The 27,527-nt window shown below is 40.9% G+C and overlaps 1 protein-coding gene across 1 annotated transcript in view; it reads right to left on the reverse strand.

Annotated features, from left to right (window-relative positions):
- LOC310934195 (phosphofurin acidic cluster sorting protein 2) overlaps positions 1–27,212 on the reverse strand; it is a 46,305-nt gene extending 19,093 nt beyond the window's left edge. Inside the window, exons 1-5 of the mRNA XM_083897865.1 lie at positions 26,886–27,212; positions 10,211–10,298; positions 5,574–5,663; positions 3,908–4,033; positions 988–1,150 (exon numbers count right to left, since the gene is read on the reverse strand). Coding sequence (XP_083753991.1) covers positions 988–1,150; positions 3,908–4,033; positions 5,574–5,663; positions 10,211–10,298; positions 26,886–27,112 — 694 coding nt within the window. The 5' untranslated portion in view covers positions 27,113–27,212. The remainder of the gene's footprint in view (positions 1–987; positions 1,151–3,907; positions 4,034–5,573; positions 5,664–10,210; positions 10,299–26,885) is intronic.
- Between the last annotated feature and the right edge of the window lie 315 nt (positions 27,213–27,527).

The raw sequence follows: 27,527 nt of genomic DNA on the forward strand, positions 1-27,527 counted from the left end.
GAGCCACTACAGGAAGAGGAATCAAATTGTTTTGAGAGAAACGAAGCCTCTGGAACACGAGTTGTTGACTTCACAAAAAGTGAAAAATACACATCGCACTGAGAGCAGCATTTACGTCCATTTTGAGTTGTATGATCACATTCTACTCGGCAACAAACTGCTCGGACTGTGACGGTAATGAAGATAACAGAATGTCAAGTAACGTAAAAACATATTAGCACATGAAAGACACAATTAATTGCTGAAACTCTCATCGACGAAACTCTTATTAAATGCAAATTAGAGTGGCAAGCTCCTTTTGTGATGATTCATTCTAACGACATGTTAATGGTTTGTTTTTCGTGGCAGCTTTCATTGGTTAAAGAGGTCAGTTTCACTACGTTTGAAAGCTGATGAACCGTTTTTCCCCATCGCAGCTAATTCCTACTTCCTTTTGCCCGGTGAAACATCCTGTTCCATGTTTCGAGAAAGGGATTGATATTATTAAGGGTCGCTGCAGAGAGAAGAAAGATAAGCATCTTCTCCTTCCCTCAGACTGACACTCACATTTAATACTCGCTGCATGAGCTCATATGTTATGTTTGAGCGGTCTTCTTAATAACATCCAGAACAGCGAGGGCTCAGCATAGCAGGATGAAGGCGTGGAGTATGAGCAGGGCCCAAAACCCCACCACCCCCCCACCCAGAAATAAAGTAGTGTAATGCAATAGGCCCTACATCTGTTCAACTCACGAATCAACATTACAACCATAGCTGAAGAGAATAACATATCCCTGGCAAAAGGTTGGCCTGGGATTAATAGACTTTATTCTGTCCAGGGTTTGGAAATTGATGCCATGTGGATGCAGGGAAGGGAGAGGCCTGAACAGGGGGGAGGCGGGCTCAGGGGTGATGGCTGAAATTACAGCCAGGGTTTGGTCAGGAAAACACGAGTACGGGCCTGTCTAACAAGCCCGTGTATGGGGACGAAAAGATGGCTGTGCCCACCTGAGATTTTGGTCTTGCGGCCAGCTTGGCCACTGCCGTCTTCGTGGTCGATGGGCTGGCTGGAGAGAGAGAACACACTGATCTCTGCCACACGCACTGGTGCCTCCTTCACGTTGCTATGGAGACCCAGGATCTGTCCTCCGTCTGTTGGATGTTGCATCACCTGGACACAAGAAGATTAAAAATTGGGTTCTGGTACTGATTTCAAGAATCTATGAAAAAAATGACAAGACAGCAGGTTTCAATCTATTCTACACCTGCGCCGACTCATATTGTCTTTTCAGAAACACTGGAGCAGCATGACATGGTCAAAAAGTCATATTGCAATGTTGATGATACATAATTGGTATTTTTGTCAGTTTGAGTGTGTCAACAAAAAACAATCTAATCTGAAAAGATCTAAAAAGATTTACGAGCGGCAGTGTTTCATCATGAAACTGTTCTGTCAGACATTTTATCTTTAACAATCAGTTTGGTCATATTGCAGTTGTAGTTAATTGTGCATCCCTAATAAATACACCACAGGATTGGATAAATGGAATGAATCCATCTCAACCTCAAGTCCTTTTCAGCAAAAAAATGTCTTAATGTCCTGTACAATTACTTTCCATCAGCCTGAAGGTACCTCAACGCCACATGAGACAATTATTCATCAGAAATGACAGAGAATGTGAAAAATGCATCTATTTTCCTGTCTGCTTTAGACAGCATCTATTACACTGCTTTATGCTCACCGAGATTTACCAACTGATTACAAGCTGACAGCGACACTATCTCCCAATCAATCATCATTAGCACAATACCGCTTCCCCCGTTTCCCCCGTCTATATTAGCCACGCTAATTCGCTTATATATTTTCCTCAGTCAGACAGTAAAAGCACAGTTAGCGCGAGTTGTTTTGTAACACAAGAGATGGTTTTTCTCTATAAGCACCATCTGGGGGGTAGTTTAAATATTTCATTGATGAATCGCTGCACAGGGAGTGAGCTCAAATACTGCCAGGAGAGCACTTGAACGCGTACGAATGCACCAATAAGTGACCTCCTCCCATACAATGCCGTGACAGATTTAAAATGAGGGGCAAGAGGAATTTGCTTACTGCTCGGCATGTGACAACATAATTACCTAATAGGGCTGAACAGTATGTGGAGATATTGCCAGATATTGCAACTGCGATTTGACTCGCTATATTAAATTAAGCTTAAGATTTGAATAAAGCTTTAATAGTCACAGTGTTCCAGCTGTAAAAGTCAATGACGCACAAACACGGGACAAATATCCACTACTCTAAATTCTAATGAGGTTGAGGATTCAGATAAGAACAGCTTCGAACATGTATGTTAGAGGAAGCATGTAGAATGTTCAAATTGTGATTATCATTTGAAAACAATTGATTGCTTCGCCTCGCTTGACTGAATAATGGCCAAGTGAGCTGTATTCACAGACGCGTACGGCTTGTTGCAGCAAGCGCAGCAAATCAACAAAGCAGCCGAGGGATTGCAATAGTGCATTAGTCTTCTTTTCAGATGTCAGTCACTTCCTGTCTTAGGGCTCCAACAGGAAAACAGTCAGACTCGCAGGATCTGCACTGTGGACAGAAGCCTGCCACTGATCTCAGGCAGCATTTCACTCACCCCTTCTGCTTCTGCTAGTTAAAATCCCCTCCCCTTGTGATGAGAAACAACACCCCCAGAGCTACGAGCAAACCTGTGTGCTGAAAATGTTGACGTTTTGGGGGAGGATTTAGATTGAATAATGTCTGTCATCATACGTCCAACACATTGTTTTATCGGAGCACTGTTTTTCAAGAAATCAAGAAGTTTTTTCCCTCTATAGGAGACGATGGATGCAACCGGACCACTCCTCCACCGCATTGATCCAGCTATATGAGACTAGCAGGAAGGTAATTTTAGCAGGGCATGAATCGCACGTCAGCAGCTGTAATTAATATTAGAAAAATTATGTTCCATCTTTATCTCGTTCGCACACATTCATTCATTTTCTACCGCTTTATCCTTAGGGTCGCAGGTAGGGGGCACTGGTGCCAATCCCAGCTGACATAGGGCGAAAGGCGGGGTACACCCTGGACAGGTTGCCAGTCCATCACAGGAGCCACATGGAGACAAACAACCATCCATTCTCCACCCATTATCTACCGCTTTATCCTCCACTGGAGGGTCGTGGGGGGTGCTGTGCCTATCTCAGCTGACGTAGGGCGATTGGCGGGGTACACCCTGGATAGGTTGCCAGTCCATCACAGGAGCCACATATCTAGACAAACAACCATCCATTCTCACACTCCTACAGTCAAGTTAGAGTGTTCTATTTGCCTAATCCCCAAGTCTGCATGTTTTTGAACTGTGGGAGGAAACTGGAGAACCTGGAGAAAACCCACACAACACAGAGAGAGAACATGCAAACTGAGTGAACGGGTTGTGAACCCAACCATGTGGCCCCATTCACACCCACTAATTATGCCCTGAGCAAGGCTTTTTAAGTGATATGTGCCTGGTACATCGAGTCCAAGTCCTTATTATTATTCCTAATTCTTATTTTCACTTAATCCATAAACACATGCCTGCAAAAAAAAACAAAGAAAGATAAAAAAAAACAATCAAGTTTGTCTACATCAAAAATATCACTGTGCTGTTATTAATGTATAGTATGACTGAATACACACTTGTGCACATGGAGCCAGCTCCAGATGGCACATATTCTCACACAACAGTATGTGTGATGAGCATGAATCATCTGAAATTATGCAATAACACATGAGGCTTTGGCAACCGAGACATGGGTAAAACCACACGGCATCAGTCATCAGTCACTGTCAGAGAAGAAATGAAAAAGAAACGACTGAAAATGAAACACGAGGTGAAATGATCGAAAGCGATGCCGCTGTCGAGGCGAGGTACCGCACCTCAGACATGTTGATAACGCCCACAGCCAAAGTCTTGTAGCCCAGGATGGTTCGATTCTTGTAGCGTTTCCTCCTCTGCAGCATTATCTGCAGTCGGTTAGCATCCCTCTTCAGAAAGTGCGGATACTGAGAATCAAGATAAACAAAGCAGACAGCACGATATATTAATCAGCCTTCAGACAAAAACCCACATGAGGTTATTTCACCACATTCAATGTGATGATGCCTCACAAGAAAACAAATCATTTCTTAAACCCCTGAAAAGTAACCACTATATCCAACTGTTATTGCCTGCAGTTACTTTTTTGTTTTTACTATCACACTATCTGTATTTGCTCTGTGTATCTTTAGAGTTGCATCATGAGACAATTGAAGGCGTGAAAGAAGACAACATTTTTTTTTTTGTTATCCATTTCCTAAAACCTATATTTCCAGACAAAGTATTTTCTCTGTCACTGACTTAATACCACCAAATGCTGTACTTGGTAGAGTGTGGCCAGGCAATATAATTTCCACTGGACATATTCAGTGTTTCATCAGTTAATGTGCTTCTTAAGCCTGATTTATACTCCATTGTACAAAACCTTTAAATGTCTCAGGCAACAGAAATGGAAGGAGAAAAGAAACGCATTTTCCTCTTATGTTCACTAATCTCCATGTAGATGGTTCATTTTCTACTGTCGAACACATCAAAGCCATCAAACCCATTTATTATCAAACCAGAGGAAGGTAAAAGGTGTCAAATACACAAATAAACATTACCTATTAGGATGATACAACATACATTGGTTACTGATAGAGAGTAATAATAATAATAATAATAGATTTTATTTGTATTGCACTTTACATTTGAGCAACAAACCACAAAGTGCTACAAGAGTAGAGAGACACACAGTGGTTACAATAACTGAAATCTTAACTGGAGCATAAATTGAAAACATTTAGAAAAAATGTCCAGCTAAGGAATATAAATCACAGCTCATAGCTTTATAAAATGGAGGATATTTTTCTGTCTCAGTTGGTCAGTTCTCTCCATGGTGTTTCTGCTTCACAATATATATATATATATATATATATATATATATATATATATATATATATATATATATATATATATATATATATAGTGTGTGTATAATGTAATATATATACATATACATATACATATACATATACATATACATATACATATACATATACATATACATACATACATTTATACTCTCTGTTGTCCATCACCTGTGGCTGAACTATTGGCAAGCCTTTACCAAAATTCTGCACCTCACTTGAAATATTAAACATCTCTCTGAGACTTGAAGCATTTCACATTTACTCTTTCCATTCTCCTTGTCCGTTTCCCCTGGAGGAGTCAGATTTTCTCTGGCTGCCTTCTATGGCCCATCATTCGCGTGATAATAGTTTGTGAGTTGAACTTTCACAAAGTTTTCTTGTTAAGCAGTACTGCACTCATACAATACCCCTGTGTATAAATATGCATAAAGCATGACTATCTATCCTGACCATAAACGTTTGCTCCCAGAAATGAAACCAAAGAGTGAAACGTGGGCAACAGTGAGAATGAAGACTTCCATACAGTCCTGTCTGTCAAGATCGTAAGTGCCATATCACTGTGTGAGAATTCACAGCATAATGTGAGAGGACTTGCCTGGAGTGAGAATGTCAGCTCCAGATCGGTCTCCATCAGTCCACTGGGTGGTAGGGTGTACTCATTTGATCTGAGAAGACGTTTAGAACCCTGAAAGACAAACAAAGTCAAAGTTTAAGGACACTTGTAAATACTTCGGAGGAAAAATTCTGCAGAAAAAAAACGTTGCCATCTGTGGTGACGGTAAGAGTTTAGCGGCTCCACGCTGAGGCAGACATGGTCACATGCCAATGAACATAATACATAAGCTTTTACATCTTCATGCGACACACTCAATTGGGAATTAAATCAAACATCCGATAAGCACGTTGTAAAATGTGTTCAGAAATGTGCTATAGAAATAAATTGTATTATTATTGATTATATTATGTTGTACCTCAGCCAGTATCTATCCAGATAACATTGGTCTGGCGTGCTGGCGTCTCATCAGTACCGGCCTGCTTCACATTCACACATTTATGCATACTCACACCTTGAGGCTGCCCAGAACAAACAGTCCACTACTCAGTCACTGCTTTCTGAAGAACAGGGCTATTAGAACTGCTGAAACTGAGGTCAGGTGCACTTGCCCAGGAGCATATCCAGAGCTGGTGCTGAGTTTTCTCTATTTAACATTTAAGCTTCAAACTACTGTTAAGAGTCAGCATTTTAGACACGACAACCAAAGGTTCTTAATTGTGCCGACAGAGGGATATTTGGTCCAGTAGGAACTGTTACGCCTCTGCAATTAGAGCTGCTATTCTGTTTCATTTTTTTTGTAAATGATTAGTGTTGGTCTAATAAAAGTGACAGTTTCACGCTATGAATTAAAAGCTCATTTGGGTTTTATATCTTAAATCTAATGCTTGCTACTGTGACTGAGAAAGACTCATTAACTAAGCTAATTCTGAGAATTGGCACAAAGTTGGGATTTAAATGCCATTGGTTGTAGTAGTATCTTGCAAATGTAATAGCACCAGCAGACAGCGTGACCTCAGAGGACCTGCCCCAGCTACACAACATGTTTTTTTGCCTTGAAATAAGTAAGTCTCTAATTAAAGGTCTACTAAGTCCCTCGTCAAGTTAGTTTAATTCTTCAAACAAAGCTTCTTCTTATTCTGCCTCGTCCAATTTCTAAAACAGAAAGTGAGGTGAACAGCTAAAAGCCGTTGATGTAAATGTGAGAACAAAAACAGCTTGTAATGGCCTGGGTTTGCAATTTAATGTCAAGCTGTGAGTGCTGAAGTCAGGCATCTGTTGTGTAATATATTTGGCAACTCATCAACGGTTGTTAAGATGACACAAGTCCTTAAAGCTTCCTTCAGGTATCTCCTTAACTTGCCAAAAGAATTAAGTATGACTTAGTGAGAAGTACAAGAGCAGTAAGCGAGGTTCTGTATGTGGCCTTACACCCTGGGGAAAAACTCTTTAATGGTCCAGTGCAGTGGGCATGACACTGGATCCTAATGTCATTAGAGTTGCTAAATCATGTAACAAGACTCCAAATGAAATGGTTGGGTGCATGTTGAGGAATCAGCACAAGATACTCGAGGAGGTGCACTTACTTACATGAGTGAGAAATACAAAATAACTTACTGTATTGGACTAAAATCGAAATGTCAGTGCATGTTTTGTACAGTAATTTAAAAGTTAGAATGCTGTCTTTTCCTACAATTAACTACTTACACCTGACAACTAGGTGGAAAGACGATAAAGGTGCCATATTTAAGAAAAAAACACAGAAAAGCTAATCCAAAGGCTTTTAAATGTCCCCCCCTGGTGTCCTAATGAACATGTCTGTGACATGCTTTGGTCAAAATATCATAAGGATGAAGCACCACAGCAGTTCAATCACCCTGCCAAAACAGTCCTGTTCAGAACACTCTGTTACTAGTATCTCTTTAAAAAAAAAAAAAAAAAAAGCTTAAGGGACAGGAAATGACATCAGCCACAGAGGCTACTGTGAGCTAACAGCAGTTAGCATTTGGAAAAGTGATCCTTTGCAGGTTCAAGCAGGCACATTGCCATCATATAACATGTATCCACTGGAAAGATAAATCCTCTGAGGCTGGAAGTTTGTGTAGGACTCTGTGCTGCACTGTGGAGCCAAGAATAGAACTTTTATATAGACTTCCAGTTTTCAGATACCGTTGCCCTCGTCAGCACTCTCGCATGTTCTACAGACAAAGCGGAGCTCCGTGAGACAACAATTCCAGGAATTTAGCGTCTTGTGAGCAAGTCATCTTTTTTCACACTTTGCCGACTCTATTGTTTGTCTGTCACAAACAATGGAGATACCTGGCAAAACACAGCCGACACCATTCAAATATATTTTTTATTCCAATGAAAATGAAACCTCATCAACGTATAACCAGATTTTAAGTTTAGATCCAATTTCCAGTCAAACCTCTTCAACAAACTTTTCACAATGATATTGGTAATGAATAATAAGGATTTGGCATGTTATTCACAGAGAAAACACGCACTGCCGAGTTCGAGCCTACCTCACAAAGAATCTATGTCACTGACAATCATTTAAAATGCATGAAATTTAACTCATGCATTAGAAATGCATGAAACAAAGCTCCAAAGAGCTAAAGAGAACATGGGGAGAGAAGATACTAAGCTTTGCTGACACTTTCAAAACATTCAGTCGTAATAAGCAGTTTTCTATACGGCCTATTGCCTCATCTTGCTCCAGAAAGGGATACTGACAGTACATTGAAGGTGGCTGCATAACTAGTTTTAAAAAATTAGGTCAAACTCTCTCAGAGTCTGAACTAGAGGTCCACAAAGGGGCCTTGCATGTTCACTTTTCTCAAGCTCAGTCGCTGGTACAATGAATCAAGGCACAAAAGCCGTGCACTTTCAAACTGCCTGACATGCATTAACAATACAGGCCATTGGCATGGAAAGCTTGTAGTGAATGTCCTTTGCCCCTCCTCTCTCCTACCCTCTCCCAGGCTTCTACAAGCTTCTCCACTGTCTTTCTGGGGCCAGATGGGGACTGCTACATATCCACTCTACCACTCTCCGCAAGCATGAGGGAAAACAACTTTACACTTCCTTTCGACACAACTTAGAAAAAACATGTTAAGTTCTCCCAAATTACTCATTCATTTTACAGCACAGACAGGAGGTGATTCGGGGTCTGTGTTTAAGAGGCTTTCACTGACGTCTGCTCACCCATATACGTACACGTACACACAACTGGATTTTATCTGCATTTACTGGTAATGGAAATGTGTTCGACAGTGGTTTTCCACTGAAATATAGCTGGTGCACTTTACCTACACTGATCCAGCTGATATCAATATCTTGCTACAACCTAAGGCAACAGCACGCAGAAAAGACACGGTGCAGAATGTATAAACATGTAATACACTTGCAGCAGCGAACCACATTGGAATCCAGCGGACAAAAATTGAAGCAGAGCTTTGCGCGAGGAGGCCCGAAGCTGCTTGAGGTGATGCAGCGTTAAGAGTCCAGCGAGGAAAATATCCTAGTGAACACAGAGCCTCCTTCAAGTGCAATCTCATCATCCCTACTGCTGCAGTTTTGGGAGAGCATCCCAACGGTTAGCCACGACAGGGATTGTGTGCATGTAGGCCACTTAACCTGCTGAGACCCAGAGACAGCCACTGTATACAGAACAGCGGGAATCAATGAGAAGATGAAAGCTTCGTAATTCGCCGTCAGAAAACAAAACCCCTCTCATTCCTCTGTCATCTCTGTCTCTTTATCCCCTCAGCGTCTTCGTTCTCCCCAAACAAACCTGCTGGAGATTGCTTCGAACGCTCTAGTTCCAGAGCTGTGGTTGAACGGAGCTTTGCTTGGCTGTCCTCCAGGTGGAGATTTCATGCTCTGGAGACAACTTAGCTCGTGGATAAAGCCACACTTGGTTGGATGCTTTCTCCTTTAGGATGATGGTAACGGGAGGGGGGGGAGCGAGTGGGTTAAACAAATTGCACAATGTTGTGCAGCTTTCCATAAGCTGCCAGCCATAAGCAGGATACTCCAAGCATTGAAATCTAGGCCAATTTTATTACCTTTTATCCTCTAATACTAACGGGACCTTTATTGAACACAACTGCAGCAGGCATTATTCCACAAAATAAAAAAAAAACCTTGTATATATCTATATATATATATATGTTTTTTCCTTTCATTTGCATGTTGCCTTAAAAGAAATATAACATTCGAAGTCCTCATTCGGAATGAACTGTACCATAAGCAGGACACCATTGTCTTTCTCCGTCTGTATATTTGTACTGTATGTTTTCATTTATTAAGCCAAATGCTGGATTTGTTATTAATTGTGTGATTTGGTAAGTAGATCTTTGGAATGACTTGTGCACTGGCAGACTTTATGATCCACCCTAAGGTGATTCTTTGAGTAGTAATGCTATTCTATCATTTAAAGTACCTGACTGGATGTGACTCATCAGAGCTTCCTGTGCAGCTAAGAAGATTTGTTTTCCACCGAGCATGATTAGTAGGATGTGTTATCCTCAGATTTGTGATAACGTTCAATAATATCATACCGACTTGACTGTGAAACTGTGAACCACCGTCTCGAAAACCATAACATGCAGTTATCAAATGGTTTGCAATTGAGCTTCTTATTCCCATAATACATGGGAGATTAACCCACCCACCTGTATTTTGACAGCTATAGAGAGGGAGTTCAGCTCTTTATCCAGTTCTTTGAGAACAACCAACTTCTTCAGTGTGAGGGTACAGAGCCTGTGGAGAAGACAGGGGAAGACGAGAACAAGAGAATGGGGGAGAGAAAAGAAAAAAAGATTAGCTGCATGACTAATAATGTGAGAGACCATCTCCATGGCAAGCTGTCAAAGCAACACTCAGTGCTTCACACATTAGTTTTGTTTTTGCTTGTGATATGAAGAGACAGCGACTGATACTCATCAATAACTGCAGACAAGACGAGCAAATAACCAGGAGGGAAACTGACTACTCAAATCATTGACCTCCTGTGAATGGATGATGCACCGAAGGGCTACTAAATTTTACTGTCAAATGCTGTACTTCATGAAACCTGACATAGAAAAAGGATATTTGACAATCCACAATGTGATAAAATGTCCTCAGTCAGCCCTGTTTGAACGTGCAGCGATATACTGAATCAAATAGTTAAGCAAAGAGGTGTATGTTAAGGTCTGCTATCTGCCTGTTCAATAATAAAACAAGAAAGAAATATCTTATTTAGACTTAAAAGATAAATGCATATTTTGCTAGGCTTTTTAACACTATAGAGCTGAGATCCAAAATAGAAGGATTACAGCTGAGTATTGCTCAGGGGTTTTTCCAACACAGCTTATCAGCCACACAGTTTTACCCTAAAGAGACAAAGGTCCATAACTCTACCACAGGTCTACAACAATTACAACTACTTACAATAAGGGAGGTAGATTACATTGGAGCGTGAAGGTCTGTCTTTGAAATGTTGTGTATACATACTGTGTTATATATACTATATTAAAACTCTTTGCACTCAACAAACCTGTAAGGCTGAAAGACTGTGTAAAGCTCAACTTTGAAAAATTAAGAAACGGAGAATGAACAGATCACAAAACTGCTAACAAGCCAGAGTGTGACGTCCCAAACGGTCAGCGAGAATATTCTCAAACCAAATATAATAAATCTGCCAGCACTGTTCCCACAGGATGTGTTTTAATAATCAGTCAAGAAGCAGCGCAGATGTTCACTGGAAAAAGGGGAAAGAGAGAAATAGCAGGTATGGGATTGTAAAACAATTCTCTAAATGTCTCTACGATGTGTAAAGCAATATCAATTCACACACTCAGAAGTAAGAAGGACGAGGAAGGAAGCCAGCCAACGGTCATCTAATTCCATGATGGGTGATTTTAATTTAAATGGGGGAATTTGAGTATCAATTGCCAAACCACTTGGCTGCACAATTACCTAAGTTGCCTTGTATTAGAATAGGAAATGCACATCTTTTTGAAGGTGGAGTAATTTAATGTTAAACCATGCATGGATCCAGCTCGCCATATGGTGAGGATGAGTCACCAGTCAGGTGCAGATTTCTGTCAGGAGGAGAGAAAGACATCAGTGCTTTAACAACATCTCTCTCTCCCTTTCTCGCTAGAATGGTATTCACAACTCACATGTAATTAAAAAGGCTGCAGGTGCTGAAGGGGTCACCTAGGGAAACGGGGATTATTTATTATTAGACCAAGGTGTTATTGCCACTGCTGCCTGACACTTTTTTGTGTTGCCAGTGCAACCCGTGGCCATCTGCTCTGACCTGGTACCACTCTGTCCTTGTGCGCTGAACCAGTGCCAGCTCACTTTGCCACCCAGAGACCAGAGAATCAGGCCAGGTATCATTCAAAAGCACTAAACCCTCGTGCTGAAATAGCAGGCAGAGGCTCACATTTGGTCAAGGATAATTCGGGCTAGTTTTAGCAAGGATTGTACTCTGCATTTGTCCTCATAGGAATATAGGGGTGTACTGCTATTTGTGGGCTTGTCTCTCCTCCACACAAAAGACACTGGCACACACTCAAGACTGAAACAGGGGTTCAGAGAAGCCCTTTCAAAAAATACATTAATCTTTCATTACGGTATGTCACTGCCACATTGCCAAAGAAAGCCCGGGGTTCGCATCACAGCACACATTACTGTGCACACAGGATGAAAACACGACAGTGTTATCAATCCACAAAGAAGGCTGTGTGGGTGGAGAATCTATTGAGCAGTCTCCTGTTCAATATTTCTGCGAACAGGCGGTGGAAAGCAAAGATAAGTGATATGTTCTGTCTGTTTCCCAGTTGATAGGGGCCCATGGGGGAAATCCCTCTTACGGCTTCAATACGTGTGCTGGTTAAGCCAATTCATCGCCTGCCAAGTTCTCCTGATTGGGTCATCATTGTCATAGACTTTATTGATTCCTCACATTAAGCCAGTGTTGAGCCAGTGTATTCTGCTAGTTTTGATCATACTCTGGACATGTAAATAAGGATACAGAAACTATCCTTAACTGACTGATAAGTTGAATAATCAACTCCTCTATAATGCAGTTTTGGTACAAACTGACAGTTTTCTAAAACAGTGGACTCACAGACCCATAGAGATGACTGGGACACAAATAAAATAAAATAATAAATCAAGTATTCATTTTTACCAGTTGTTGCTGCTTAACAACATTAATTGGGCAACTGTTCTAAATCTAGTGCTGAATAGTGTTCATATGTAAAAAAAAATGTTTTTCTTTAACTGTCCTGTAACAACTGCTACATCAATGGACAGTCAGAAGCATACCTCTAATATTGTTCATGTGTATTTTTTTTATATACATGACATGGTTTAAGAATGACATTGACTTGGAAAGCAACTGACAGTGGTGTCATATCATGTCACAGTGGCTAGCAATTGACTGCTCTGCAGGACTGTGCCCAGTAGGTGCCTGGATACTCTGCAGCTAATAGCTTTAGCCTATATGGCATCAATCACAGCAGTACAAGTAGTGCTGCTCCATCTAAGCCCATTAGTGCAGCCAAGTCACTCGCTGTGCCATCACTAACTGTTCACCTTTTCAGGCTATAAAGTAAAGCGAAGGCATTGGATTACAAGGCCATTTCCTTCTTTAAGATTACACATATACACAAACACACAGAGCTTTCTGTGACATGGCAGTATTATCAAGGTAAAACAAAATCTATGGAGGATTTTCTGTTTGAGGAAAAATACCAATACAACCACTTGGTCAGCTTCTTAGCCATAAATATTGTAAAGAAATCAGCAAAGCAATGACAAACCTATTTTCTTTTTAGTATCACTGCTTTATGAGCGGCTCGCCTGTGTTCTACAAAGTAAGCAAAGCTCTGACAACAAAATGATGATAAAAAAACCAGGACAGAAAAGAAGATTGCACCTCACACTGCTACATCAGTCAGAGTCGGGCAGTAATGCATGCTGGTTTACACCTCAACCCAATCATCACTGCTAAATGTTATGACACATGAAAAGGAAGTGGGAGCTCTCTGCGGGTACGCTTGAATCCTTTCACGTTTATCTATCTGTGCCGGACAAACACAACAACTTGTCAGGCAGTACACTCAAACAGCAGCAGCCAAATATTTGGTTTCAGATAAGAGGCCTGTGATTGTGGCTTGTATAGCATGGTGTATTATCTTATCTCGGGCTGCTTCATCCATTTTCTCCACAGAAATAGCAAGGCGGCAGAGTAAACATTTGAAGCTTGCAAATTTCCAGTCGTATACAAGTTTAACACCCCATCAATTCAGTAAAAAAGGTTTTCAGTCACCTGAATCACTGTTGACAATAAGGGGACTTAATAGAATGCAGCACATCGGTGTTTTACAACTGACAGGAGACCGCCGTGACTCAACCAAGCCCGTCTCTATTCCCAGTGCATAATGAATAACTTAGATCACCTAAAGCAATGCTGCAACTTCAGAGGAAAGCCCACTGAGGGATTAAAGATGAACACTGAGAAAGAAGTCCATAGAGGGGCCTCATGCAGTTTCCTCTGGAGTCAGATCTCAAAGAGAACTTCTGGCACGGCAGCAACCTTGAGTCACTTGCTACTTTGAGTTTGGCTCTTTGGTAAATCGATACGTATGTCTGAACACTGCTTGCTTGACAGCAGGCAATTTACATTGTCATCAAACGGTATTTTTAAAACTTTAAAATCCCCTTTTCATAAATCAAATCCCCAGGCTCTAAGCCTCCACTTCAGCTTTGAAAATATGTGAGTGGATGCATCTGAAGAAATAATAATTAACGCTGAAGGGGAGAGCACGGATACCAGTGAGTCGACTGTGTTGACTCCATGTTGTTTTTGAATAGTCTCAACGAGGCTACAGCGAAAAAGAGATTTCCTAATATCGCACGAAAGAACTATAAATGCAAACACAATGATATGATTAAATAAGGATGAGAATCAGTATCGCACCGATAATGGTCAAAATCACTGGATCGGATATTGGATAGAAAAAAATGTAAAATCCGATACAATGCAATCCAATGTCAATAAAAACCAGCAAAAGAATTATGTCTTTGAAATAACTCAAACAAATGTGTTGCTAACAGCTTCACATCGGTAGATACTCAAGTTTATGATATCGGTATCTTACACAAAAAAAGTGGTTTTGTCCAATCCCTATGATTAAACTCGCATAACTACAATTACGTTGATAATGACATTTTGAAAAAGTACTGCAAAAAAAGCCACACCATTCATTACATGAATAATATTCACGACATAAGTGTTTCTTGTCTGAACTGGTGCAAACATGCAATACAAATCCCATCTACATTGGAATCTGCCAAAAGTCAATAGTTAAAGATGTCCTTGTGAGTAACAGTACAGGGCCACTTTCTCTGTGCTATTTCTGGACCACTTTAATGACACCAGTATCTCAGATAGCTGTGTGATGGAAACATTGTTATGTTTAAGTGCCGACAAAGAGGCAGGAGCTTCAGCACTCATCCAATGAGCAATACTTTCATGATCGCCTTAAGTCCATTGTTGAGATGAAGCTGCTTACACAGAGTGAGTCACAGTTGTTAATTCATACATCGTTGGGAACATCTAAACATCAGAAGAATTGACAGTTTCTGTAATTTCTCAGCTCAGATCATAATTTATCCTGCAAACATGGACGTGGGTTTGGACGAACTACAAACGAGCATGCATGGAATTAACAGAGAGGCCAACACACCCTCTGAAATGAACGGTAGAGCTGCTGAGGCAAAACCACAGTTTTTTTTTTTATAATTCTTTTCCCCTGGTCAGCAGCACTCTAGTTGATGTTTTGCCAGGTCTGTGACCTTGGTTCACTGCACAGCAATTGTCAGTGGCACAAAGCAGAGGGAAGTGAATGATGGAGGATGAGCAATGTAACAGAGAGCTGAATGAAAAAGACTGGATGTTTGGTGTGTGCTGGCGGGGCTTCCGTGCAAGTGGGTAAAAAGGACTTCAAGTTATGCTCTTGCAGCTTTTAATGCACTATTTCTACTATTCACTGCTTTAGACGTGAATGAGGACACTTGCCACTTTTATCAAAACACGCTTGAACACAATGTGTTCATGAAATTCTTGTATGGTACTGGCTTGTATGTGGGAGACTGACAAAAGCCCCTTTCTCTGCAGCCAAGGCTCTTGCTAAGGAAAGCCCGAGCCCTTAGTTCTTTCATAATGCTATTATTTGTTCATGTCTGCATAATCTAGCCCAAATAAAGGGCTTGTCGCCAAAGCTGCATCTTCTGAATATTTCATTCACCTAAAAGGACAGACAGGAGTAGGTCTATTTGTGGTAAGTGCAAGCTTTTGGAGCTAGTAAGAGCAACACATAGATCTTTCCTTCCATCCATCCATCGTCTACCACTTTATCCTCCACATAGGGATCGTGGGGGGAGCTGTGTCAATCTCATCTAACATAGGGCAATAGGCGGGGTTACACATAGAGTCAGTTTAGAGTGTCCAATTTAGCCCTTGTTCCGACTGGGTCTGGAACCCCACATCACATAGATGTTTCCTTTCATTTAGCTGTTTTCTTTTATTTCAATTAGATATTAGACATAAGACAAACCACTTCATTTTTAAATATATGACCCATTAAGTCCATTAATATTCTTAGTACATTCAACATTTTTTACTTAAAAATCAGTTTTACACAAAGATGGGAAAGCAGATAACATTTCAAAGCAGTATGGATTGATAAGCATCATAATTCATAGCTGATCCAGTATTCATATCTGCTACCCCTACTGAAAAAAATATGTAAAATGACATATTAATGCAATTTTAAGCCGTTCGTTAAAAGGTTGTTCTGCAAATTTATTAGGAATCAAAGTTCTTACAGACTTAAGAGCTTCCATATAATATCATATTGCAATTATACCCGTTTGTTATGTTATGAAATGTTAACAACAATAAGAGGAGAGAGCAGCAGACTGGAATTTTATCAGTGCATCAACATTTTATTAAAAATATATATATAATCTGCAATATGAGTAATAAGAACTAATCTGACTGCGCCAGTTATATTAAGTTCAGCCGGTAAGATGTTCCATAAAAGCTTAGCCTAGACTAAGGCTTAATGCAAAAGCTATTTTAGCACAACAAATATCTGGGTATGTGTGGCAGATGGCCATATGCTAGTTGAGCTTTAATTCCCTGAGTGAAATCTTCTCAAAGCCACCATGAAAAGGAAGAAAAAGCTGTGACTCAAAGAGGACGCACAAAGAGAGCAAGGGCCAGATAATAAGCCGGAAGCCCCTGAGTTCTGTGGCAACATGGTTAAACAACAACAACAACAACAACAACAACCTCCTCCTTCTGGTAAGATCGTGGTGACCTGTGTGGTATGTTACTGATGTGCAAAATCCGGTTTGTAAAACCACAATCAGAGCTTGGGGGGGAGCACCAATTTGTGTGTCTTAACACACCACAGAGAAATTACAAAATCTCCCTTAAGCCTCCATAGATGAAACAACACATCAGACATGAGCTCTCATAATGCAAAACAACAGATGGTTTGCATTCATTAATCAAAACAATACAAAACATTTTGTAATGAGATAGCAGCTTAAGCTTGGCCAAAAGTCATGCGATTGGTCCAAACAGAGCCTTTAAAATGTGCAGTATTAAATCTTTGAGCAACAAATGCTGGACTCATGCATTTGAAAGGAGGCCTTAAATATGGATTCCAACATTGTCAGATATGTTATGTTAAGGGAAACCTATTGAACAGTCTTAAACTACCTAAACGTTATTTTTACATGTGTGTCCAATCCCCATCTGCATTCTGTTTCAGCAACACAAGCTAAATTCACAACTTCTATGTCAATGTTCTTGAGCAACCCAAGCAAAATCTGAATGTTTCCTGAAAGATATGACACAATACAGTTAATTTCCATGGGATCTATTGTGTTTGCTGATGAAGAAAGAAATCCTATGTGTATTATTAAGTAAACTATTCATGAAGGTACGGTACGTAACTTGATCATGTCATTTTAAATGCAACCACACAAACGGTTAGTTTTAAGTCATTCTTGACGTCGGGACAACTGGTGTAGATACAAGAGCGGCTATGAAGCTACAGTATTTGGTGCAACAGGGAGAAAGAACAGGTGTCATCATTCAGGTATGAAACTGCCTTGAGGGCTATGTTATGAAAAGAAAAAAAAGATCAGGGCGGAGATAAACTGGTTGTTTCCGAGAATGCGAGAGTAGTAAAAGCTGAACTCTTGTCAGTGTGGTCTGTGTGAACCCTGTGGTCCTGGGGTTCTACAGAGCTGTGGACAATTTTTCCCTAAAACACCCATTTGAAAAAGTGTTAATCGGAGGTTTAAACACTATGCTCAACATGTGTGTGGGTGGTTTAGTAGAAGGTTGCACAAATTTCCTATTGAGAAATATTGGGCAGAATAAAAGGTCTTGTTCAAACAAAGGAAAAACTGCAAGGCAAGAGTGTACTTTTAAATTTTGAAAAAGAGTTCCTCCTGATCGAAACAGCATCAAACTTCAAAAGTATGGCAATATTAGCACAATAATAATTTGTGAAATAATAGTTTGACAGCTCTAAAAAAATGACACAACCTGGAGACAGGATTTGTGAGTCAGCAATCACAATGCACTATTTTCATAGTTCAGCATTGTCTCTCCCTTCTAAACAAATATTTTCCAGATTCATAGACCATCCCACAGAAGGTTCTCAACTCTTCAACCTGCTAGATACCAATTAAACATCCAGTAACTCTGAACAAAGCTGTCGACCTTTGTTTCCATTTTTTTTGCAGCGCTCAACAGCTCTTTTGTTCAGCTCTAACCACAAACTGATGAGGTCAGCAGGCACATGTTTGTAGTGGCAACGGAAGAGACAAGATCAGATCGGGCATGACATGTTTACAGAAAATATCATAACGAAAGACACCTTGACCAGATCAACTATAACACACAATGAAATATAATATGCCAGATTAAATCTCTGTAGTGTACAGAAAACAATGAGATAATAATTATGTGTGTGTGTTTCAACTGCAACCAGTGAGTCAAAAATGAATGTACACTACAGTGACCAGTGTAGCAGATACTAGCAAATCCTCCGAGTGTCACAAACTCCAGCAAGGTTTATGACTGAGCTTTAAAATCCTATTAAGGTAGATGGTCTGCCATGCAGGAACATTCCTTTGCCTGGAGTCGACCGTAGGATCAAAAGCTCAAGAGCAAAGCCTTGTTTAAAACAAGCTCTACGTCTGACCTGCTGACCAGAAAAACTTAAAAACCTTAAAAGAAGACATCAAATGCGGTAAGGTATCACTTTATCATGACACGACAACTACTTTGCTAATAATCACACCTTATAATTAAGTGAGCTGAGCAGAATAACGGTGATGTGTGCCATTTTATTATGCAACACATGGGAGCAATATTTGGAATATATGTATATATATATATAAGAGGGGGAGGCGCTACCAACTGAGCTACCCAGCACCCCATAGTGCAGGATAATTGAAAAGTGATTCATCATAAAAAGCCCAGATGAATATCTGGATTGAATCTGGATTGTGCAAGGATTAAAACACCGGCAAGTATGGTGAGGAAAGCCTGCAAGTAATTTACATTGACCCGTGAGAGTTGTAACACATCTGAGCTTTTAAGCTACTGTTAAAATTTCAGCACTTTGAGTATGCAAGGGTACCGCCGGGGTTTGCACTGTGTAAATTTCATGACAGTCGCTTGCACACAGGGCTCTCTGCAGACGTTTCTGTGTCACATTAATTTGTCTGTACTGCCACTCCACTGCAAGGAGACCTACTCTACTGCAAGTGCTCAAAGGCAAAAATTAAATGCCACTATGTACAACTGCCATCATCAGCAATTACGATTCCATTTAATATCCTTAACATTGTTCTAGTTCTATAAAATCCACTGTTAATAGTACATCTGGTGCATTTAAATATACTGGCCTTGGACTATGAAAGCACAAATGTAGATATTCATTACTTCTTCACCCAAGTCCATTGCCCTTGGTGTGACATGTCCAAATAACTAATGCAATGAATACATCCAAGCTAAAGGTTTTCTTAACCTATATGTGGTGCTAACTCTTGAAATAGTGATGCCAAGATGAATGAAAACAGGAGAGACAAGGCTCGAAGTCTCCCGCAAAATAACATCATGCCTTCTAAAAAAGCTAATGTGGACGTGGACGGCAAAACGAGAGCTTAGATCAGGCCCAAAAAAATCAAGCCCGACCGTACCTGAGCCAGTGCACGTCGTGTCCAAGCCTGGCCCGGCCCGAGTACAAGTACGTCCAGACAGTCTCCTTAATTTGTGATTAGACAGAAGTGGGTAGGGCATCCAACGAAATGCTACTCAAGAGTCGACACTGGGCTATGTCCTCAACTCAGCAGAAATGGCAAACATCGACATTCTCTTATTCAACAAGACATTCGCCATTTCCTTTGGGTTAATAAGCACAACAAAAAGATTGAGATAGTAAGATTATTTAACATAACAATTATTTCAATTAGAGATCATGATCCTTTTATTCTGAATAATTCAGTAAATATAAATTGAGGTAACAATGTCATCATCACTTGTTGACAAGACAACGCTCGAATGTAGCACAGGGTCTTTGACTGCCATCATGACAATGCTTCATGTTTTCAAATGGCCCGTCATGTGCTCTCATTCATCCACACCACTGTGTTCTGTGTCTGAAATAATGGCCTGTGTTTTGTTGCTGCTGGCACTTACACCTCAGGAAATGCCTGAATGGGAGAGGTGGGAAATAAGCAGAGCAAGGACAAGAGGGAAAATGAGTTGAGAAACATTGTCCCAAATGTGCTTATTTTGACAGGAGCCTCCCTGTGTCAGTGGACAGTTTCCTCGCCTCACTTGTTGGCTCAGGAAGTTGGATCTCGTCGCTCGCTGAGACCCCAGTATCCACCCACACAAGAATCTGGCTCTTCTCCCATTCTGAGGTCCAAGCAGGGGAAAACAAACCTTTCTTCCCTTTGTGGGGAATTCAACATGAGCTATGGCTGTTCAGTGTGAAGATCTGGGCCAGTTCAGCATAACTTTTCAACAGGGCGAGCAAGCCAGGCCTCCAATCCTGCACAATCCAACACATCCACCCTTTGAGCACCAGGTTGTTGGTCAATAACAGAATACAGAAGGGACATAGCAAAGTGTCCTGGCATTGACTGCACCAGCAGCTCTCTAGTTACCAGGAATGTGAAATGTTTCCCAAGGAAATTCCTCCTCCTGCAGGAAGGCAGAGAAGGAAACCAAGAGAATTTTAACACATTTCAGTCAGTGGGAGTGAGCATGAAAAAGAGGGGAGCGAATGTGCTGATTGGTCTACTGTTAGAAAAGTGTGTGAACAGCATGGGGAAGCAACATCACTTGTTAACAAGAATGGCACCATGTGTATCAAGTGCCAAAGTCTAAGCAATCCTACACATGCCAGGCAAGCTCTTATAGTTGATCAACAAATACATAAATAAAAAGGGAGTACATTCATTGTGTCTAACATCGAAATTCAAAGATTTTTTCTTGAGTCGTATCTCAGAATGCAAAGGCAACGATCCCTGACTCCATCCTACAAAATTTATTGGGTCCTCCTTTGGCCAGTGCTCCATCGCACCACTACGTTTACCTCAATATCCAACACTGCTGACAACAGTAAAAACTCCCCCCTTACAGAGATAAAACAAAATTTGGTTTCACGAACCCAAAACACATGGTTTGTGTCTCTATGTTGGCTCCAATCAAGAAGAAATACACACAAGCAGCTGTTTTACTTACTGCCATAACAGCAACACTGTCACTCCTACACCTGCACATACTCAGTCGTTTGTCATGCTGGTGTTTGCTATACAAAGACGAACGTGACACAGACTGACACAGCACAGTGTGTTGTGTCACAGAAAAACTGAAGGGCACTGGAGATAGTTGATTGGGGCCTTGTTTATGATTCCAAAAGGAAGCAGAAGATTAAGCAGACCGTGTTTGTGTGCAGCATCAGATTACAAGCTCTTCTTTTACCGTTATAAAAATCAGATTACAGCAGCTCCCCTGCTGGGAGAAGCAATATCCAAGCCTTGAGATGGAGGGGTTATCAAGGAAGTGAATGGGTAAATAAGCCCCTATTATGTGACAGGCGTCCTTTGTTTGTATCCTGATTGAGTGGTTTTATCTTTAAGGTTTAAAAATGAAGATACAGCAAATCAGACATGAAATCTCAGGGATTAAGTGGTACAATAATTAAAAATTCAGGATATAAACAGTCCCTGCAGGATTTCTAAAGACTTTTGGGGATTGTTGTGGTCTGAAATACCTAGTTACATGAAATCCTTGCTCGAAAAAATGTGACGCACACTGGGATGTTTTCGGGTAATGAAATAGAGGTAGCAAGTAAAAAGTTCAAGCACGCCGTTTGTCATGGAAACGAACACAAACGTGAAATCTCACTGTGTAATTTTATACTACACCAGCAACACCAGAAACCACGCACATGTAATCTAACCTCAGCTTGACTTTTTAAAACACTATCAATAAATCTGAATTGTACAGCCTTTGTCATGTTGATACATCGTGTCTGTTGTGCAAGTTACAGCCATTTTCCAGTTGTTTTTTTCCCTTTCAATAAATGGATTTTGTTTGTGTTCCATCACAGTTACCTTTGTCATAAAGAGCATCATTAAGCTCCTTAGTGGTCTTGGTCATATCTAGGTCTCACAAAAAAGTGAGTTGGGTGATGCACATGTCTCGGATTCAAGGGAATGTTATGATTGGTGAAACATATAAGGAAATTACAATGATTGGTCAAATTTGCTGTGCAGAGACAAAATTGGGGCAAAGGAAATGCATCTAAGCATCTCAAGTACACCCAATTACTATTGAGATTAAGCTCTGCTGCTCACGGGAGAATAAGGTCATGTTGAGATTCACATGAATCAAACAGCTAGAAATAAAGACGAACTGCTCACCTGAGATAAATGTCAGAGGAAAGGAGTATTATCTTATTTTCTAGCTTGTGGGCCTACCTTTAACCATCTCTTTCCAGCTTAAACATTCGGAATAAAATACCACGGTATTATTAAAATGTAAAGCGAAAAATATCTCCATGTTCTTTCACTGACCCATATGAGACTGTGTGCAAAAATTGGTAACAGATGTCGATCAAGAAAACTTCCCTGCCATTCTGCTAACAGTGAAGCTTAGCGAGCGCTTACGACTAACTTCTTTGGTTGCTCCCACCATGTTAGAAATGAGAGGTTACAGCATTTAACCCCAAGTTGTAAAAGGTCTTTGAACTTAGTAAAAAGTCAGCTCCTTCATGCTGCACACTCTTTATAAACATAGCACCATACTGAACGAGTATCACTCCTGAAAATAATACAAGCATGTCACTAAACTCTTTGCATATAATGCACAGTCATTTACTCTCAGTCACTGTTATCCTTTGCTATGAAGCCACGTTTCTGCTTTATAAGCATGTTATTCACTACCTAAATGCATGTGTGGTGACGCTTGCGTTTTCACAAATCAATCACAGTGCAGTATTTGGGGCAAACTATACCAGCATTTACACCATCTGAATTATTTCCAAGTCATTAAATATACTTAATGATACAACTGGCATGGTCTTTTAATACAAAATAAACACCCGGATTAATGTTTATTGTAGTATGTGCATCCAACACACCCTGTACAAGAGACTATTGTTTTGGAAATCACTAAATTATTCCAATTTTTTCATTTTATTGCTCTCATAGCCATCTGAAGCCACATTTCCACCGAATACAATGGTACAGCCACATGTATTTTTTTGCGTTTCCATAGGAAACAACCAGTCCCAACCGTCCCATTCTTTGGCACCCTTCCCTTGGGACACCACAGTAAAATAGTAGAGTATGGTCTAGCTCCACCAACAACAGTCAGCTGATAATGCTGAAAGTGTCACTCCCTTGCGATCGGTGTAAATATCCCATGGAAGTCAAGGCAAACCTGTCTACCAAGTAAAGGTACTGTGCTCTAAAGCAAGCCTGACTCTGGGCTTTACCATTCCAAATAGTACTGTACTATGATTGAAAAGACAGCATTAGTTGACATTCTGTTGAGGGCAAAAGGAAGGAATGGCAGCAGCAGTGCTCCCAATTCCCCTGCCAGAGGTTTCGTGTTACTTTAAAATTAGGGGGGGCTCAGCTTAAAAGAAATAAGCTCCAACACCATTAACACGTGGTACTGAAAACATTTGAAGGTGGCAGACTGGCAGCCCTAGCAGTGCTGTAATAAAAACAATGCTCATCCAACTATTCCAACAACTGTTACGGACTTAGCTGCCAAAACATTTGTCTTGCAAGTTGAAACCTGACAAATACAGCATCACACACAGTAAACAGTTTTGTCCGAGTAACAGAAAACAAATTAAAAGTTCTCGTTTTTAAAGAAGCCCTTTAGCGGGACAATTCTATAAGGTGTGACAAAAACAAATGTGTTGGGTTCCACAATGCAGGCGTGCAAAAACTGACAACCAATGTGGATATATCCACCCAAGGTTTGCTATCAAGATGGCTACAACGCTACAACAATCATGTACTAAAAATGTGTATTTTTGTTAACTATTAACACAACACTGTTATTTAAAGTATAACAATAGCAAACCCATGGCCTAATTTGGAATCATGCAACTTAGCTGGACATCCACATTTCCTTAAATCTAGTGGAGCTGCAGACAAAACGGTCCAACCCCAGAAAGAATGCCAAAGCAGAATCCCCAAAACAGACTTTGGGTTGGGCTCCGCATGAGACCTTTCACACCAGACTGGGATTAGTGGTGTAAAAACACATTTAGCAGAAACAACTGTGAGTGATATCGACTCCAAACCACAATTTCTCACAAAAACAGGCCCTTTCTAGCTTTGATAAACAGTATCACACATTAGTGATGAATATAACTTCTCCTCAATTACATATAAGATCTAACAAATTACCCCACCAGCCAATACTGCCAAGCAGCTATTGCAGTCTTATTCTGAACAATGACTGGTAGGCATTTACTCTATACCTCATTAATAATCCATTTCATCCTCACCCTTATTCATCTTTGATACAGCACCATGTATGTTATCCACGGCAGAGAGAAAAAGCACCGTGTAGAAGCAGCAGTGAAGTGAGAAATCAATGTGCCATGTGTGTTACACTCTATAAATGCACTGACATGTCCCCAGCTTTTTTTCTGCGAGCCAGTGGCCTTAAAACTTAATGGATAGAGCACTAAGAACCACTCAAAGCCATATGTTACAACTCTTCACTGATAGTTACTTGAGCAGTACATCAGTTTTATCTATCTGTGACTCAAGAGAACACCTTGAAAACCACAGGTATTTCATCAGAGCTAACCATGAACAATATTATTTTGTGCTGTGACAAATGTAATAAGTTTAGTGTAAAAAGTTTACAATATCAAATTCTCCTTTCAAATCCTACAATAAAAAAGTAATGGAATCATATTATCTGAAAAGTGGTCGCCATAACATGGAAGTGAAGCTGCCTAATTCTAGTGAGCTTCAAACCGGCTGAGTTCCATCAACACCCAAACACAAATTAAATCACCCATCGCTGTAAATTATGTATGTTTCCCTCGTGCAATGATCCCATTTACATGCTTACGCTGACACTAAAGAGGCAGCAGGCAAACACACACACACACACAGGCATGCACATTGACCCTGCAAGGGAAGAGAGGAAACCCTCCCCTTGCAAGCCCACTTTTCAGCCAATGAGTGGAACAGATCTAGGTCAACGCTGATTAATGTGCCCACGGATCCCAAGAGGTTTCTGGTCAGGTGGCAGCAGTGCCTGCTCACTGACAATGAATACTAATGCACAGTTTTGAACATCTCAGCTGTGCTCAATATTGAACAGTGTCATTGGAATAACATCACAGATATAGCAAATGAGGCTGCATTCAGACTGCAGGCAAATCAGATTTTTCTATCTCAAACCAGATCTTTTCAAACAGACTGTATGCATTGTTAATTCCAAATGGTCAACTCGGATGTATAGTCATACATTACAAACCCATTCGCATGTGTTGCTTTGGTACTGACGTGCATGCAGGTGCAAGAAAAATGGAGGTGCATCGTCTCGCTCTAGGTGGAGGAGAGTCGTATACAAGAATACATTCTGTGCTGCAATCACTGTTTAACTGTAGTCTACAACACACACATGCACTTTTGTGACTCATTTTGATGTTATTATTGTGTTGTGTTAGGAATGTTGCAAAAGACAATTTGAAATCTAATCTGAGCAGGCAGATTGGGACGCATGGGTAGATATGTGATTCGAATCGCATGTCAACATCAGATTACATGTGTGTTTTCAAGATCGAGTGACCTTAATATTGCAAACAAAACTATTTTGTCTGAGCAGGTGTACAGCAGACACACAAGTGACAAAACAGCTTCACCCCCCTCCTTGTGTCGACTGTTATGTCAACACTGAGCGGTTGTTTGTTGTGGTATTGGGGAGTTGTATGTGAGCAGTTAGCCAACGTTTGATAGACCACTGAAACATATACAGCGACAATAGATGCAGACTTCAAATGACAAGCCAGCAGCTGAAACGCCCGTTAGCTCAGACAACAGACAGCTCATGACACACAAGTGCTGCTCAAGGATGACAAGGATGTATGCGTCTAGAAGAACGGCATCCATGTCAGCGTATTTATAGATAGTTTCGTTGATATTGTGAGACATGCATTCCGTACATCAGTTCAAACACAGGTCATAAAGAACACGAGATAAAATATGACACCGGTTTAATACACCGTACGAACAAAGCAGTAAACTCGCTGTTAAGGCTAGTTGGCTGAACTTTGGGAGCTAAATATAACGGTGGAAATAAAATTGTATACACCAAGTGGTAACAATAACACACTGGGAGACCACGTCTAAATTGTTGCTCCAAGTGTGACAGTAACGCGTTGCATTATATCCGCGTGCATCATTACTTGGCAAAATAAGAAATGTGCAAAACACTTTTCGCACGAAACATGAGGAAAACACCATCGCTAATTGCTATGTAGCATTAGCATTAGCCACCTAGCTATTTAGCTTGCTAGTTAGCCAACCCAACAATGTTTTGAATATGTGTTGCGGCTCGTTTCTTTCGCTCAACGTTACAGTTGCCGAGGGCGTTGTTTGTTCAAGGTTGCAATAAGCTTTTATTAAAACATGTGGTGATTTGTATACAATGCGTTTTTGTGGTGTTGTTCGCTAACACGACAATGTTAACGTTACCTCGGAACGCAGCTTGGGGATGATCGGTCTATCTCCCAGGTCGCGAAGAGGTTCATGGGTACAGGCATGGTGCCGGAGCCCGAGCCCAGGACCACAGCCCCGGCTATCGCTCCGGTAGGCAGGGTTGTCGGTGCTGCTGCTCCACCACCGCCGCCGCCGCCGCCACCGCTGCTCGGGTTCAGGAAAGCGGCCCGGACGCCTCCTCTCTCTACAGCCGCCGCCATCATCACCTCCACTGCCTGGGGAGCAGCTCTGGCTAAGTGTCGGACGAAAGCGGGAGCCGCTAAACTGTGCGCTGCCTGCTCCTGCTCTTGCTCCTCCAGACTCCCAGCTCCTCTACGCTGCCTGGAGATGCTGATAGGCGAGGCGGGGCGGAGCATGTCACCGCTGATAGAGGAGCAGCACGTCCTCCCTGCTTCTAGTGTTGGGATATCTGTACAAACACCCGCGCTTAAAACAAACCAGTGTTGTTGAAACAGCAACAGTGCGGTTTAAATAGCAATTATGATACAAGGTGATGTTATAACAAATAACCTGCGTGCTTCAGCTGCACTCTTCCACTGTTTTGATCCCGTGACCTGTCTGTGAAAATATAACTGCCATGAAAGCATTTATTAGAATAATTATTGGAGTGATTTGGGG

The sequence above is a fragment of the Microchirus variegatus genome (genome assembly GCF_963457635.1).
Source record: "Microchirus variegatus genome assembly, chromosome: 11".
Classification (NCBI taxonomy): Eukaryota; Metazoa; Chordata; class Actinopteri; order Pleuronectiformes; family Soleidae; genus Microchirus; species Microchirus variegatus.